This window comes from Schistocerca gregaria, chromosome 2 (genome assembly GCF_023897955.1).
Source record: "Schistocerca gregaria isolate iqSchGreg1 chromosome 2, iqSchGreg1.2, whole genome shotgun sequence".
In the NCBI taxonomy this organism is placed as follows: Eukaryota; Metazoa; Arthropoda; class Insecta; order Orthoptera; family Acrididae; genus Schistocerca; species Schistocerca gregaria.
In genome coordinates this window covers 957,016,022-957,033,476 of record NC_064921.1, presented here as the reverse complement: position 1 = coordinate 957,033,476, position 17,455 = coordinate 957,016,022, and the positions used below count along the sequence as shown (strand labels likewise).

At 42.2% G+C, this 17,455-nt stretch overlaps 1 protein-coding gene across 1 annotated transcript in view; it reads right to left on the bottom strand.

Annotated features, from left to right (window-relative positions):
• Nucleotides 1-16,749, bottom strand: part of LOC126335435 (serine protease 27-like) — a 130,158-nt gene extending 113,409 nt beyond the window's left edge. Inside the window, exon 1 of the mRNA XM_049998716.1 lies at nt 16,667-16,749. Within this exon, the coding sequence (XP_049854673.1) occupies nt 16,667-16,674 (8 nt within the window). The 5' untranslated portion in view covers nt 16,675-16,749. The remainder of the gene's footprint in view (nt 1-16,666) is intronic.
• Between the last annotated feature and the right edge of the window lie 706 nt (nt 16,750-17,455).

Below are 17,455 nucleotides of genomic sequence, written 5' to 3'. Positions count from 1 at the left end.
ACATTGATAGTAGTTTCTCGTTGCACGAAGTCGACCAACAAAACACCATGCCTATCCCAAAACACCCATGCCATGATTTTGCGCTGGGACAGAGTCTGTTTGGTCTTCCCCTTTACAGGCAAGTGTGTGTGTGTCTCCATTCCATGCTCTGTTGCTTCGATTCGGGCGTGATATGCGAAACCCACATTTCGTCTCCATTTACGATCTGACTCTTAGTGATAACGAGTCAAGAACTTCATCGCACCATCAAATCTTTGGTTTTTCTTGTCGTCTTTTAGGAGTTTCTGAACCATCGGGAGCACAGTTTCCTAAACTTTACGTGTTGAGAAACAATGTTGTAAGACACTGATCTCGACAAGTCAGGAAATTCGTTTGAGAGACCTGTTATTGCGAAGCGCCTGTTCTCGCGAATCCTCGCTTCAACTGAAGCCACCAAATCGTCTGTAATCAAAGAAGGGCGACCGGAGCTATCCTCGTCATGGACGTTGTCACGGCCATCTTTGAATTCTCTTACCCACTTGCGCACTTTGCTGTCACTCGTGACAGTATCACCGTACACTTCGCAAATCTGTCGATGAATTTCTGCAGGTTCCTTGGTAACAAAAACCGTATCACTGAGCGAACCTCACACGTGGTGGGCGAGTTGAAAGTCTTTAACATTTTGAAAGCACAGAACAGAACCGTACAGGTCAGCTACAGAGCTAAAACTGAGCACAGTTGTTCCCGAGGCATGCCGGTACACGACGCACGCGAACTACTAGTGTCTACAACAAAACGGACCTTATTTTAAAAAACACACCTCGTACATACGCTAACAATCGTTGGTTTGGTATTCAAAATCATCCCATGTAACAGTTGACGGATGATTTGAAGGCAGCTTTTCTAGAAATAAAGAAGGATAAGTAGTGTCTTAACTGATCTGGGTGTCAGGTACTTTTTCAGGGTAGTTCGCATAATAAATGAATTCGAGCTCCCATTTCAGCTGTCTGACAGCGGTCGCTGCAGGTTTCAAATTCGCGTAAGTTCACCCAGTAACTACGAACCTGCGAACGGGGTGGCGTTTGGCATGCATTCCAGTTTTTCCCCGAAGCCATATGATATAAGAAATTAACACTGAAGTATAGGCTGGGCACAAACTATCTATAACAGTACAATGAGAACAAAAATTCTGTCATGATTCGTAGCTATCGATTCCAACGAATGGGATACAATGAATCATAACGACGTAAAGAAAAAATACAATACTTTAAATACCAATGTGAAATTTGTCACTCTACAATGTATAGTTTGTTCCTCGGGAAATTTAGTTAAATTTTGATATTCCACGCAGTAATTCAAAATTTTAAGCTATCGTTTATCGATGTGCTCACCACCAGATCACTTGTTATGCACAGAAATCAAGAGCGTTCGTAAAGAGATTACCACTACCCAGTGTTGTTACTCCGGCTAGTTCTGTATGCATCAATTTTTAAGTAATTAAATAAAATAAGTTGTACTGCACATCACCTCTTCTAGGATCAGAGTAAAGTAGGTTTCAGGATGAGCGAAGTGTTCCTGATGATTGGAGAAAAGTACACGTGATTCGCCTTTTCAGGAGGGGTTGTCGAAAAGACGCACAAAACTATAGGCATATATCTCTGACGTCGGGGAGTTGTACAATCGGGACGTATTTTATGTTCGCGCGTTATGGCAGTGATGGAGACCGAAAATTTACTCTGTAGGAACCTAGAAGGGTACCGCAACGATCATGTGAAAATCAGCTCATTCTGTTAGTCAGCGAGATCCAAAAACCAGTAGACGCAGGTGCACATGTAGATACCGTGCTTCTTGACTTCCGAAAGGCATTCTGCACGATTCCGCACTGCTGCCTAATGAACAAGATACGAGCATAGAGAATATCAGATCGACTATGTGACGGGATTGAAGAGCAGACAGAATATAACATGTCATTCCCAAGAGAGTAAAGCCATTTGACGTAAAAGTGATTCGAGCGTATCCCAAGGGAGTGTTACATATCCATTACTTTTGATAATTTGCACGAGGTGCGTGAGGAAATGAGACTGCTTTTTATCTACCAAAGTTTTTATTTTTTCGAATAGTATTACTGTCCCTTCAAATCAGTTCCCTTCGGCAGCTACACACCGGCGGAGTCGTTGTTCCCAGCCTCTGTAACAGCGCTGAAAGCCTTCAGCTGGTAGGGCCTTTAACACATGTGTCACATTCTTTTGGATGCTCTCCATAGTCTCAAAATGACGCCCTTTCAAGACAGTTATCAATTTCAGGAAAAGAAAAAAGTCACCAGGACTCAGACCAGGTGAATAGTGGAGTCCGGGGACAACAGGAATGCTCTTGAAATCGAAAATGCCGTGATGGAAGTGGTCATGTGACATGCGGCATTGCTATGATGCAGCATCGACTTCTCTGCAGTGTCGGGTCTCACTCGATTTTCCCTTTTCCTTAGCCGTTCGCCGGCCGCGGTGGTCTCGCGGTTCTAGGCGCTCAGTCCGGAGCCGCGGGACTGCTACGGTCGCAGGTTCGAATCCTGCCTCGGGCATGGATGTGTGTCATGTCCTTAGGTTAGTTAGGTTTAAGTAGTTCTAAGTTCTAGGGGACTGATGACCATAGATTTTAAGTCCCATAGTTCTCAGAGCCATTTGAACCCTTTGAACCTTAGCCGTTCAAGTGCGTCTTTGTAAAACACGTGGTTTACAATCTGATCTGAAGGAACAATCTCACAAGAGCACGCACACTTTCAACGTTTTCGTTGTTTTTTGAAGCAGATGGTCTCCCTGAGCGAGTTTCATCGTCAACGTGTTCTCGGCCTTCCAGAAATGATTTTTACCTGCGAAAGACTTGTACTCTTGACAAAGAATGTTCCCCATAGAACTGTTGGAAGTTTTCAAAAGTCACACAGGTTTAACACAAAACCTGACGGCTTAACTTTGCTCTAAATTCCACTGTTACAGTTACGTAACACACAGCTTCACTGGTGGCGCTCTCACACGAAGGCTATAAGGAGCTGAATTAGGACTGAGCATGTGGAAGGGAAGAACATCGATCTACACAAGTACAATAACACAGCGTTGCCAGATCGCGGGCAGAGTTGTCAGACTCATTATTTTTCTCACACGTCTCGTATACATGGCATAGTAGACAACATCGGAAGTACCATGAAGCTTATCACAGATGATTCTGTTGGATACACAGACGTCGCAAGGCTCAAAAATCGTTGCGAAAATGCAGGAACACCTGCAGAGGATCGAAGCTCGGTGCAAGTAGTGGCAACTGACTCTCAAAATAAACAAATGGAATGTAGTGTATTGCGTGTATACAGACAGGAAGATCCGTCACTGTATGCTTACACCATTACAGACCAATCACTGGAAGCAGTTCCTCTCATTAAATATTTGGAGCATGTGTATCGATCGATTTAAAATGGAAAGACTGAAAGGTCTCTGTTGGATTCCTTTAATGTTAATTTCTTAAATATGTTGTCATATACGGCATAAATTCCTCTTCTAAATTTACTGTGGTGTTTCTGACTATCTGCGAGGAGACTGAGCAGTGAAACGTGTTACTTTTACATATAAACAAGAACGATCTGTCACACTACTACACTTTAAAACACAGTTTATATGTAATTCATGGCACATAGTCTCATACGAAACCTACATCCGCTTTCTTTTATGTACTGTATATGATAAAATACTGTCATCCCCCTTCCCTTCTGTGTGAGAGGATGAATGAGGAAATGTATTTCTAGTTGCGTGATTGATGGTAGCAGACAAGACTGTCTGCTAGAGAATAGTAGGACCACGTCGGAACAGGTAGCTACGCTTTCTAAAAGCAGAGAGGTTTCTATTCTTAGTACGGTCATGTCCGTCCCTTGTCATGTTGGTATAGGAAGCTGCCCCTCTGGTCACTTCCGTTTTGTATACGGAAGCACACTTGGTATGAGCGTAGGTCAGTCTGTCCGCAGCGAGCGTCTGAAGTGGTAAGATCTCCGGCTAAGCGCGTGCCTGCTAAGTCCGTAGGACAATGGATTTCTTAAGTTCAGCCTAACTGAAAATTTAATCACCTTTATTTCAGGTTTAGCTCTAAAATGTCTAATGTTATCTTAAATTGCAACGCAGTGTACTTCGAGTGTGAAGTTCAGAAAATATTCCGGTAGTTGCTCTGTCACTACTTTGTGAGTAAAGTGGAACCACGTGTTGATCAGTAACTCTAACTAAGATCATCAATCTTAAATTCTCAATTACAACGTCTTGTCTTGACAATATTTTTCAATATAGCAACTTTTCTTTATGTTCAACCAACGTGGGGTGTACTTTGTGAGACCAGTACCACGTGCTTATACAATTGTTTGACCCATCAGGTTAATAGTAAGACGATAGTAACCAGTTCGAGGTTTTCCTTTTGTAAATTGCGTTTCGATGTAATTTATTTTAATTATCAAAATTATTGTGGAGTTACACTCTTTCTGTAAACCAAGCTGAGCACGTGAAGCATGTGGTGTAAGCATCAAAGTAGCCCTCAGCTATTCTTTTCGGGAAGATTTCACAGAGAGTTAGTATGAATTTAGTATACCAGTGTGTGGTATTTTCATGACGGACAGGATTGCGCTACAAACGTAACTTCTTTGGGTGAAAATTGAATCGGTTGGTTGTGGTTAATTTCCTCTTGCATATGTTTCAACGTACTTCATGGGTTATTTTATGAATGCAGTGTTGTATGTAGTCACCCAATCTTGGCTCCCTATTTGATGTGTTCCGTAAGATTACAAACTCGCATTTACACAATCCTAAATAAGGCACCAGTTTAGTGATATATATATCACCGGTTATCGTAAGATGAGTATTAAAGATTATAATTAATGGTAGTCTGGTTTGGTAATTTGGTAAGCTAGACTGGATACCTGGAGAAACACTTGTGCAGTAATGCAAGGTTAACTTCCTTAGATAGCTCACAGCTTTTAACCCACTTTTATGGTCTTGAATATCAGCACCGCTTTCAGAACAAATTAATGCAACAACGTTACAAGACTACACAAAATTTATCGCGGACAAGGCAGATTCACTGGAAGAATCCTTAGGAAATGTAGTCTGTCAACAAAAAGTGGCTTTTAAAAAACTCGTACGACCAATACTTGAGTGCTGCTCGTCAGTCAGTGTTCCGTACAGGATAGGACTGATAAAGGAAATACAGAAGATCCAAAGAGGACCCGCACGTTTCGTTACAGGTTCATTCAGTAATCACGAAAGTTCACGGAGATAATCAACCAACCCCAGAAGCAGATGTTACAAGAGAGGCGTTCTGCGTCACGCTGCTCATACGGAAGCTAACCGGCAATCGTTCATCCCGCGAACAATACAGCTCAGCCACAAACTGCAAGGTGACTTGAGAAGTATGGATGTGGATGAAGACCACAGAGTATATTTACTAGTACCTCATTGACTACTGTGCTTTTCCACCGCTCAATCATGCTGGGTTTCAAAGATAACAATACAAAGACAGGAAACAACCATTACAAAAGCGTTGCATATATAATAAATTGGAAATTCATCCTAAAACACGTATCTTTGTTCAATCGTATTTAAATGCGAAATAAATTAATCAAAGGCAGGAACATGGACACTGATAAGGGAGATCAGAAAAATCTAGAGGCGTTTGAGAGGATTATGTCGAGGAAGATGGGGAAGATAGGCTAGATGGAAAGAGTAGGTAACGAAATAGTGTTTGAAAGGATTGGTGAGAGGAAAAGACTGCTGCTGGTTATAAGAGAAAGGAAGAAAACTGGATAAGACCTTCGTGGAGAAGGGAGCGCTTGCTAACAGACGCTTTCGAAAATCTAGTTCAAGGGAGAAGACTGAGAAGAAGGAGAAAATACAAGATATAGACGATATAAGGGGAAGCAGGAATTACTCGGACCTAAAGACAGTGGGAGAAGACAAGAGGACATGAAGAGGTATCATGTGAAAACTTGATTTTTGGTAGAAAACTAACGATGATGATGATGATTATGATGTAATATAAATGAATACACCAAAGCCGGTAAACATTATGATGACACATCTGGGAGGTTTATGTCCAACTCCAGTCAACCTCTACTCTGACCATTGCAAAATCAACACTTCTGTCTACATTTCAGAAGAGAATAATCAATTAATTAATGAGGATAATATTACTTCATTTCTGCCACAATATGCCCATAAATGGAAAGAAAATAAATATTACCTGTAGATTAAACTGCTCCTGCAAAAATAGAGTTGACGATTACAGAGTTAAGTATACAGTGGGAGCTCTTGATTTCAAATAAGTAATTACGGGAGTCTGCAGTATTCTCAATTGATCGCTGAGAAGTCTGTTTTCTATAGGAGACTGTACTCGCTAGATAAGGAACAAAAAGTGGGAGAGAACAAGAAGAATTTTAGTCTCAAAGGGTTCATGTCAAACCCAAGACAAGGGTTGACCTTGAAACATAGTAACAGTGTTGCGAAAGAACCAGAGAGCCAGACACTAACAAGAAGCCCTGATGCAGAAATCGTTATGAGTACCGAAAGCTAAAGCCATAGTTAAGTTCAGGCAAAATTTTTACAAAGGAACTAACTGTTCAGAAAGGATTGATTAAAAACAGTTGGCATACTAGTATACTTGATTGTGACTTCAATCTACCCTCCAGAGCCGCGCGGGATTAGCCATGCGGTTTAAGGCGCTGCAGTCATGGACTGTGTGGCTGGTCCCGGCGGAGGTTCGATTCCTCCCTCGGGCATGGGTGTGTATGTTTGTCCTTAGGATAATTTAGATTACGTACTATGTAAGCTTAAGGGCTGATGACCTTAGCGGTTAAGTCCCATAAGATTTCACACACATTTGAACATTCTACCCTCGACATATTGCGAAAATACGCGTTTAAATTTAGTGGTAGGCATAAAAAAATTCGTCCGGAATCGCACTAGATGCTTTTTTCAAAACTTAAATTGATCAATTAGTTCAGGAGCTTATTCAAAGTGTAAATAGTTGCGAAATTATACTCTCATACTCCAACTCTTAGCAACAAATAATCCCGAACAAACAAGAAGCATTATGACGGATCCAGGGATTAGTGATCACAAGGATGTTGTAGCGAGACTGAATATCGTAAGATCCAACCCCCACCCCCCCCCCACACGTAAACTCAAAATATGTCTACAGAGTGCTCTAAAATTCCCCTTACAGTCTTCTAGGACGTGTGGAGAGGACAATATTTTGAATAGGAACCCATGCCCGAAAACGTGTGGCCTCCGTGCCGCAGCCGTTTCAAAACATGTTTGCTAGGGCAGTCATTGGTGGAGGGTGCTTGCGTCGGATAGGCTGATATCATTTGACGTCTGTCCTACCGCTCTGGACTTGTTTAAGCCTCACTCACGTGTCTGTGAGTATTAGACTAACAGGGTTGAAAACACGTTTGCAGAAGACACCGACATGATCCTTCCGTATGACGACGTCACGGTAACAGAAGAGGTGCCCGTCGCCTTCATCAAGATCGTGGTCCTCGAAGACCGACTCCATTGTATACCCCTCCGAAACAATTACGCAACGGTTTCGAGAAAGGAGTACCTTCGCTGTCACGAGAAGTGACCGCGGTGCTCTAAGGAGACGCCGCACATCCGAACTGGAAGAATTCTGAAAACAGAGTAAGTTTCCTTTTTGTTTCTTTGGTTATTAAAAAGTAGACTTATAAAGCAGGTGATGTATTGGCTAACACATAATAAACTACACTACTGGCCAATAAAATTGCTACACCAAGAAGAAATGCAGATGATAAACGGGTATTCATTGGACAAATACATTATATTAGAACTGACATATGATTTCATTTTCACGCAATTTGGGTGCATAGATCCTGAGAAATCAATACCCAGAACAACCACCTCTGCCGTAATAACGGCCTTGATACGCCTGAGCATTGAGTCGACCAGAGCTTGGATGGCGTGGAGAGGTACAGCTGCCCATGCAGCTTCAACACGATACCACAGTTCATCAAGAGTAGCTACTGACGTATTGTGATGAGCCAGTTGGTCGGCCACCATTGACCAGACGTTTTCAGTTGGTGAGAGATCTGGAGAATGTGCTAGCCAGGGCAGCAGTCGAACATTTTCTGTATCCACAAAGACCCGTACAGGACCTGCAACATGCGATCGTGCATTATCCTGCTGAAATGTAGTGTTTCGCAGGGATCGAATGAAGGGTAGAGCCACGGGTCGTAACGCGTCTGAAATGTAACGTCCACTGTTAAAAGTGCAGTCAATGCGAACAAGAGGTGACCGAGACGTGTAACCAGTGGCACCCCATACCATCACGCCGGGTGATACGCCAGTATGGCCATGACGAACACACGCTTCCATCGTGCGTTCACCGCGATATCGCCAAACACGGATGCGACTCGGGGATCGAGACGTGGCTGCACGATCCGTTACAGTCATGCGGATAAGATGGCTGTCATCTCGACTGCTAGTGATACGAGGCCGTTGGGATCCAGCACGGCGTTCCGTATTACCCTCCTGAACCCACCGATTTCATATTCTGCTAACAGTCATTGGATCTCGACCAACGCGAGCAGCGATACGATAAACCGAAATCGCGATAGGCTGCAATCCGACCTTTATCAAAGTCGGAAACGTGATGGTACGCATTTCTCCTCCTTACACGAGGCATCACAACAACGTTTCACCAGACAACGCCCGTCAACTGCTGTTCGTGTATGAGAAATAGGTTGGAAACTTTCCTCATGTCAGCACGTTGTAGGTGTCGCCACCGGCGCCAACCTTGTACGAATGCTCTGAAAAACTAATCGTTTGCATATCACGGCCTCTTCTTCCTGTCGATTAAATTTCACTTCTGTAGCACGTCATCTTCGTTGTGTAGTAGTTTTAATGTCCAGTAATGTACTTGTAAAAGTGGTCGGGTACCAACACGTTTTCAAACGACGTTTCCGCACATGTGTTCAAATTCAAAATATTGTATACCCAGTCTTCTGTACAAGTCCTAGAAGTTTGCAAGGGGGATTTCAGAGCACCCTGTTGTTAGAAATGCAGATAAAAAAATCGCTTGGCGGCTACCTAAGAGAGAGCCCCCATTCGTTCCGAATTGTGAAAGTGTAGTCCAGACGTTGCTTAGATTCAAAGACATATTACTGACTGCAAGGGAGAGATTTGTACCAAATAAATTAATAATAAGAATATGAAGTGCACCCCCCCACCTCCTGCACCGATGGTACAAAACACAGATCAGAACACTGTGCCAGAAGCAACGGAAAACGCATGCCAAATTTGAAAGAACGCAAAATCGCCAAGACTGACGTAGGTTTACAGAAGTTCGAAATTTAGCGAGGATTTCAATGCGAGATTCATTTCATACTTTTCACAACGAAACTTTGTTTCAAAATTTGGCAGTTAATCCAAAGAGATTCTGCTGATATGGGAGGAAACACAAATGGTTCAAATGGCTCCAAGCAGTATGGGACTGAGATCATCAGAACTACTTAAACCTAACTAACCTAAGGACATCACACACATCCGTGCCCGGGGCAGGATTCGAACCTGCGACCGTAGCAGCAGCGCGCTTCCGGACTGAAGCGCCTAGAACAGCTCGGTCACATCGGCCGGCTGACGAAAGACACATACAATACTTTTACAGCCCGATAGCGATGATAATGTTACCGACGACAGTGTCACTAAAGTGGAGTTATTAGATACGGTTTCCCGAAAGAACTTCACCAAAGAAGACGAAGTAAATGTTCCAGAACTCGAATCATGAACGACTGCCAACACAAGTAACTTAAAAGTAGATCTTCTTCTTGTAGCAAAGCGTTTTAAATCACTTGATAAAGGCAATTCTCCGGTCGAGATTGTACAGCAATTAAATTCCTTTCGGAGTATGTTGATAGTCAGTACTTAACAATCACTTAAAAAGGCTGTCTCGACGAAAGAGCGGCACCAAAAAACTGGTAATTTATACCACTACTTAAGAAAGAAGGTAGGAGTAATCTGATGAATAACAGATCTGTGTCATTGACATCGATATACAATAGGTTCTTAAAAGTTGTATTCTGTTCTGACAGAATGAATTACCTCCAGGAAAACGCTGTGTTGACATACACAGTCAGCACGGATTCGGAAAATATCATTCGTGCGCAACACAATCAGTTCTATAATCACACGAGGTAATGAGTGCTATGGACAGGGGAACCCTGATGGATTCCATATTTCTAGAAACCCAAAGGGCTTTTGGTACCGTTCCTCGTAAGCGACCTCTAATCAAACTACCTGTCTGTGCAGTATCGTTTCAATTGTGTCACTGGATTCGTGATTTCCCGTCAGAATAAGTTCGTAATAATATACACGATAAGTCATCGAGTATAACAGAAATTATATCTGGCGTTCCGCAAGAAGTGTTCTTGGCCCTCTGCTGTTCAACATCTATATAAATCATTTAGGAGACAGTCTGAGCACCTCTCTTAGACTGTTCGCAAGTTATGCTGTCATTTAACGTCTAGTAAAGTCATCAGAAACTGAAAAAGCAATTGCAAAATGATCTAGACACGTTATCTGTATGGCGCAAAAAGTGGAAATTGACGCTAAATAATGAAAAGTGTAAAGTCATCCACATGAGTACTAAAAGGAATCTTTTAAATTTCGGTTACGTGATAAATCACACAAATCTGAAGGTTGTAAGTTCAGTATAATACCTAGGAGCTACAAATACGAACACCTTCAATGGAACTATCACACTGCTAATGAAGTGGGAAGGCCAACCAAAGAATGCGTTTTATTGGGAGAAACCTTAGAAGAGGCGACAGGTCTGTTAAAAACACTGACTACACTACGCTTGTCCACCCTTTGCTAAAGTACTACTGTGGAGTGTGGGATCCTTACCAGATAGAATTGACGGAGGACATCGAAAAGATTCAAAGAAGGGCAGCTCGTTTTGCTTTATCCCGAACTCGAGGAGAGTGTGTCACTGATACGATGATACACACTACCTAATCTAACTTAAACTAACTTACGTTAAGGACAACACACACACTAACGCCGGAGGGAGGCCTCGAAACTCCGACGGAGGGAGCCGCGCGAACCGTGACAACGCGCCTTGGACGCGTGGCTACCACTGGAGGCAAAATGCAAAAATATTTTGTTGACACACACCCACACAGAGAGAAATAATCATTTAGACAAATAAGAGAAACCAGTGCTCGCATGAAAAATTTAAGTGTTCGTTTATCCCTCGCGCTGTTAGGTAGTGGACCGGTAGAGAAGTAGGGTGAAATAGTGTTCGATGCCTTATAAGGTGTCAGACATATCCAACACCTTCCATGAAAACCCTGACATGATAAGCAAATCCAGTAGTATGTCACATAGCTCCGAATAAATCGTGACGTTAAATTAACCAAAGTAATACGAGTAACGAGTGAGCAAATGAAGTACCACAGACTAACACAAGAATTCCTAAATGCATGTCATACCTTCCCACCGTGACACAGACACAGTTCTGAGGGGAGAAACGAGAACAGAAGCCGAGAGCAGGACCTTGTTAAGCTAGAGGGCCCTACGATAAGGGACGGACTGGACACCCACGTTGTCAGCTAAACACTAGGACAACCTCAGCTGCAAGATTTAGCATGGGACTTATTTGGGTCTCTGTTACGTGCGGACCACCCCCCCCCCCCCCACGCCCCCAGCCCATGTTAAAAGCTAGAAAAACAGTATAGATCTTACGATAACGCTAAAAGGACCACACCACCCACAAGTTTTAGCGTGAGACTTTTTCGCGTCTCTGTTACGTTAGGACCACCCCTCAGCCCATGTTAAAAGATAGAGCCCTCCAGAAGAACAGTATAGATCTTATGATAACGCTAAAAGGACCACACACTTGACCTCTTAGCCACAAACAATCCAGAGCTGATAGAGAGCATCATGACTGATACAGGGATTAGTGATCACAAGGTCGTTGTAGCTAGGTTCAATACAGTTTCTTCTAAATCCATCAGAAACAAACGCAAAATAATTTTATTTTAAAAAGCGGATAAAGTGTCACTAGAAGCCTTCCTAAAAGACAATTTCCATTCCTTCCGAACTGACTATGCAAATGTAGATGAGATGTGGCCCAAATTCAAAGATATAGTAGCAACAGCAATTGAAAGATTCATACCTCATAAATTGGTAAGAGATGGAACGGATCCCACGTGGTACACAAAAAAAGGTCCGAACGCTGTTGCAGAAGCAACGGAAAAAGCATGCGAAGTTCAGAAGAATGCGAAATCCTGAACATGAGCTAAAATTTACAGAAGCGCGAAATTTGGCACGGACTTCGATGCGAGATGCCTTCAATATGTTCCACAACGAAACATTGTCTCGAAATTTGGTAGAAAATCCGAAGAAATTCTGGTCGTATGTAAAGTACACAAGCGGCAAGACGCAGTCAATACCTTCGCTGCACAGTGCCGATGGTACTGTTACCGACGACTGTGCCGCTAAAGCGGAGTTATTGAACGCAGTTTTCCGAAATTCCTTCACCAGGGAAGACGAATGGAATATTCCAGAATTTGAAACACGAACATCTGCTAGCATGAGTTTCTTAGAAGTAGATACCTTAAGGTTGCGAAGCAACTCAAATCGCTTGATACGGGCAAGTCTTCAGGTCCAGATTGTATACCGATTAGGTTCCTTTCAGATTACGCTGATACTATAGCTCCCTACTTAGCACTCATATACAACCGCTCGCTCACCGATAGATCTGTACCTACAGATTGGAAAATTGCGCACGTCGCACCAGTGTTTAAGAAGGGTAGTAGGAGTAATCCATTTAACTACAGACCTATATCATTGACGTCAGTTTGCAGTAGGGTTTTTGAGCATATACTGTATTCAAACATTATGAATCACCTCGAAGGGAACGATCTATTGACACGTAATCAGCATGGCTTCAGAAAACATCGCTCTTGTGCAACGCAGCTAGCTCTTTATTCGCACGAAGTAATGGCCACTATCAACAGTTCTCAAGTTGATTCCGTATTTCTAGATTTCCGGAAAGCTTTTGACACCGTTCCTCACAAGCGACTTCTAATCAAGCTGCGGACCTATGGGGTATCGTCACAGTTGTGCGATTGGATTCGTGATTTTCTGTCAGGAAGATCGCAGTTCGTAGTAATAGACGGCAAATCATCGAGTAAAACTGAAGTGATATCAGGTGTTCCCCAGGGAAGCGTCCTGGGACCTCTGCTGTTCCTGATCTATATAAATGACCTGGGTGACAATCTGAGCAGTTCTCTTAGATTGTTCGCAGATGATGCTGTAATTTACCGTCTAGTAAGGTCATCCGAAGACCAGTATCAGTTGCAAAGCGATTTAGAAAAGATTGATGTATGGTGTGTCAGGTGGCAGTTGACGCTTAATAACGAAAAGTGGGAGATGATCCACATGAGTTCCAAAAGAAATCCGTTGGAATTCGATTACTAGATAAATAGTAAAATTCTCAAGGCTGTCAATTCAACTAAGTACCTGGGTGTTAAAATTACGAACAACTTCAGTTGGAAGGACCACATAGATAATATTGTGGGGAAGGCGAGTCAAAGGTTGCCTTTCATTGGCAGGACACTTAGAAGATGCAACAAGTCCACTAAAGAGACAGCTTACACTACACTCGTTCGTTCTCTGTTAGAATATTGCTGCGCGGTGTGGGATCCTTACCAGGTGGGATTGACGGAGGACATCGAAAGGGTACAAAAAAGGGCAGCTCGTTTTGTAGTAGGGGAAAGAGTGTGGCAGATATGATACACGAGTTGGGATGGAAGTCATTACAGCAAAGACGTTTTTCGTCGCGGCGAGACCTTTTTACGAAATTTCAGTCACCAAGTTTCTCTTCCGAATGCGAAAATATTTTGTTTAGCCCAACCTACATAGGTATGAATGATCATCAAAATAAAATAAGAGAAATCAGAGCTCGAACAGAAAGGTTTAGGTGTTCGTTTTTCCCGCTCGCTGTTCGGGAGTGGAATAGTAGAGAGATAGTATGATTGTGGTTCGATGAACCCTCTGCCAAGCACTTAAATGTGAATTGCAGAGTAGTCATGTAGATGTAGATGTAGATGTAGACCAGCTGCAAGTTTTAGTGTGAGACTTTTTCGTGTCTCTGTTAACGTTGCAAACTTTAAAAACATTGCCCCACCACGAAAACAATAACGTTTATCATTGGATAGACAGAATTTTTGTAGGCGGAGCTTAAGGTTAACATTGAGACCCTGATTGGTCAGATGAAAACACAGCCAGATATTTTTTTTTAAACCAACTTCGGTAAATTGTAGTAAGGAGAAGTTAGGAGAGAGTGGCTTCCTAGACAGCGAGGTGGGCGGAGCTGTGCTGCCCGCCGCCCCCTGACGAGCACTGACAAGGTAATGAACGCACGCGATGCCGTATAACAGCACATAAAGCTTCACTCAGAAGTGCATAAGTCTCATCTGTTACACCCCCTTTTTGCGTAATGCTAGTGTCGATCGTCAATTAAAGTTCATGGTGTTCACATTTGCCACTTGAAGTAAAAATCTGAAACGCGATTATTTTTTCTGTTATATAGTTATTGAGAAGCCACATCAGCCACTGTAATTTACGACAAGTTACATAAGTAATTAAAGATAATTGAGGGTCACTGTAGACGATTTTGATAGTTTTCTCTCTTGTGAAACTTAATTTAAACCTAGATTATAGATGTGATATGGCATAGATCATCCTTCGATCCATTGTATAACTTGGAAACCTACTCAGGAAATATTCGTTCACATTTTTGTTGAACACAGATGGTTTTTACCATCCTGTATTAAAACATTTCCTTTTATCAATAGTGCAATTTATAAACATTGTTTTTTGAGTAGAATAAAATTTCCAATGCTAAACTTAACTGCTTTTTCCACGTTATTTTACCAGCTAACTAAAAATAGGAAAGGCTTGAACCCCTTCCACTAAATTTAGTTAGTATTAAGATTCTTTTACAGGGAAATCATTAAGTATTTGGTTATATCATCGCTAGTCACACTGAACTCTTCTGAATTCTACATGTCATGTGTGATCTGGCGTCTCCTTGCCAGCAACAGGACCCAGGTTCAAACTAGTCAAATGCCTAAAAACACGCTCAGAGCGTCGTTGCGCGAAAGTGGTACGGAGACACGACATAGAACAAACAGACACCACGCAGAATGTTAGAGCCTGTGCCAGGAACTTAAGTGTGAATTGCATAGTAGTCATCAAGATGAACAAAATTTAGAATATAGGTAATCCCAGAGGTGGATACATATGATGGGCGCCCCCTCCCCCTTTGCGGGGCCACCAGGGCCGCTTCCCCCCCCCTTTCCCCCCCTCCCCCCTGGCGGCTTGCACGCTATTCGGTCGTTTCTTTCGTCAGTCGACTCGAGTTATCGCGTAAGAAAAGTTGCGGCCATTCTAGTGGTCTCCAAACGTTATTCTTTCAGGCATTTGTTCGAGAAAAGTCTTGAAGATTCTACTGTTATCTTATACAGAGAACATTCGATACGCAGCGTTATACATACGGACTTTCGTAAACTTTGCATGTGACGTGATTATTTTTTCTTATGGGAAAAGTAAAGGTAGCTCAAGATATCTTTAGCGCCCCCTCCTTGAGGTTTTTCTGTATACGCCACTGGATAATCGTAACGAAACACATAATGACTTGTACAACATTTCCACTTAATGTAAAAGTTACTAGCTGTCCTTTAACGTGGATAAATGCAAAATAACTTCCTAGTATCACATTACAAAGACGGGGGTAAACTTCTGCAGCCTTACACCGAGCTTAAATATCTGGGTTTATCAATAAAATGCGAAAAGAAATGAGCCAAACATATAAAATTCAGTAGAAATGAAGGTGAATGGAAATCTTTTGATTTATGTGGGGATTTGGGAAAGTGCAACAAGATCTTGGTGAGAGCAGTTTACGAGTACAGGTCAAGTGTATGGAACCCTTATGAAGCAGGTGAGATACCGAACGTCAAACAAATTTTGAATCACATCAGAGCATCACAACAGATCAGCACAGTACATACAGACGTACAAGGCAGTTTCAGAAATAGCAGACGAGCTGTCTTCTCGCAAAGGCGTCATTGCCAATTTTTGACAACCATTAGTCGAAGAAGGTTGTTTAACAGTTTTACTGTCCGTATCATTTTTCTTGCTTGGAAGCTATGGGCACAAGATATGAGAGATCCGGCTGCGTTACGCAATACAGACATTCATTTTACCACTTTCACTAACAAAAGGAGTTGGATAATAAGTACATAATACTATGCTCGAACTACTTTCCAGTGGCTAGTACAGTATTTGAGTAGAGGGAATTATATTTATTACAATAAACTCGAAACAGAGTACCATTATGAGGCCCGCTCAGTTCCGCACTAAATCTGAACTTCCTCTGCTTACACAGGAAGAAGAATGGTTACTCGACTGAACTTTCCTAGAGGTTGACATCTAGTCCGTGGAGAAACAGCACGAAAAATATTTCGCAAAAAAAATTAATACGATTACTGCGGGTATGACAATCCCAACATGGAATGCGGGACACACATACACAACAATAGCATCAGCAGTATAATTATATTATATCCATAAGGCTCATCCTTACCTACATTTTCATGGTTCTCCGTGTACCAGCAATTCAGTGCCACATAAGGTGCAGTTGAGGAGGCCGTTTACAGTCACATCAGTTTCTCCCATTCACTGAATAAAATTTTTTATGACACTTTAAAAAAAACGTGGTTACACGTTACGTCCATGGAAGAAACCAGAGGTTATAAAGAGAACTTTACAGAGTAAACATCGGTTAATAGTTATCTCTGGTGTTCTCGTAAAGAGGTTGATTTATAAGCAGACGTGACCGCAGATTAGGAATATCTATGTACAGTGAATTTCAGATGTTCAGGTTCAGCATGAAATTTTTAGCGTTGACATACACGGCCTCGCAGGACTCCTGATTTTATAGTACTTTTCAATGAAAAATAATGGTCGCCTCTTCCGATAAAAGTTTTGAATAGGGCCAGTGGCGAACTTCCGCCTGTCGTGCAGGAATATTGTCAACGCTTGTCGTGGTGTATGATGAGAACAAAAGAAGGTGTTAGCATTTCATGCTACGCAGTCAATGAGAGAGAATCAGGTGGACGACGTGTTTCGATGTAACGCATTCGGAAGACGGAGTGAGACATTGCTGTGAACGAGCATTATTAAATACAGTTGCTTCTGATTTGAGTCGCAGCTGTTTAAATTTAACGTCAGCAAACCAGAAGAAGGCGTCGTAACCCATGATCTATCGAAAAAACAATGAAACATTTTTAACAATAAAGACAATAAATACCATTGATGCGCCTTTCGGCTGCAACAATTAAAAATGTCTTTGCAGCCTCAAAGCTGACCCTAACTTC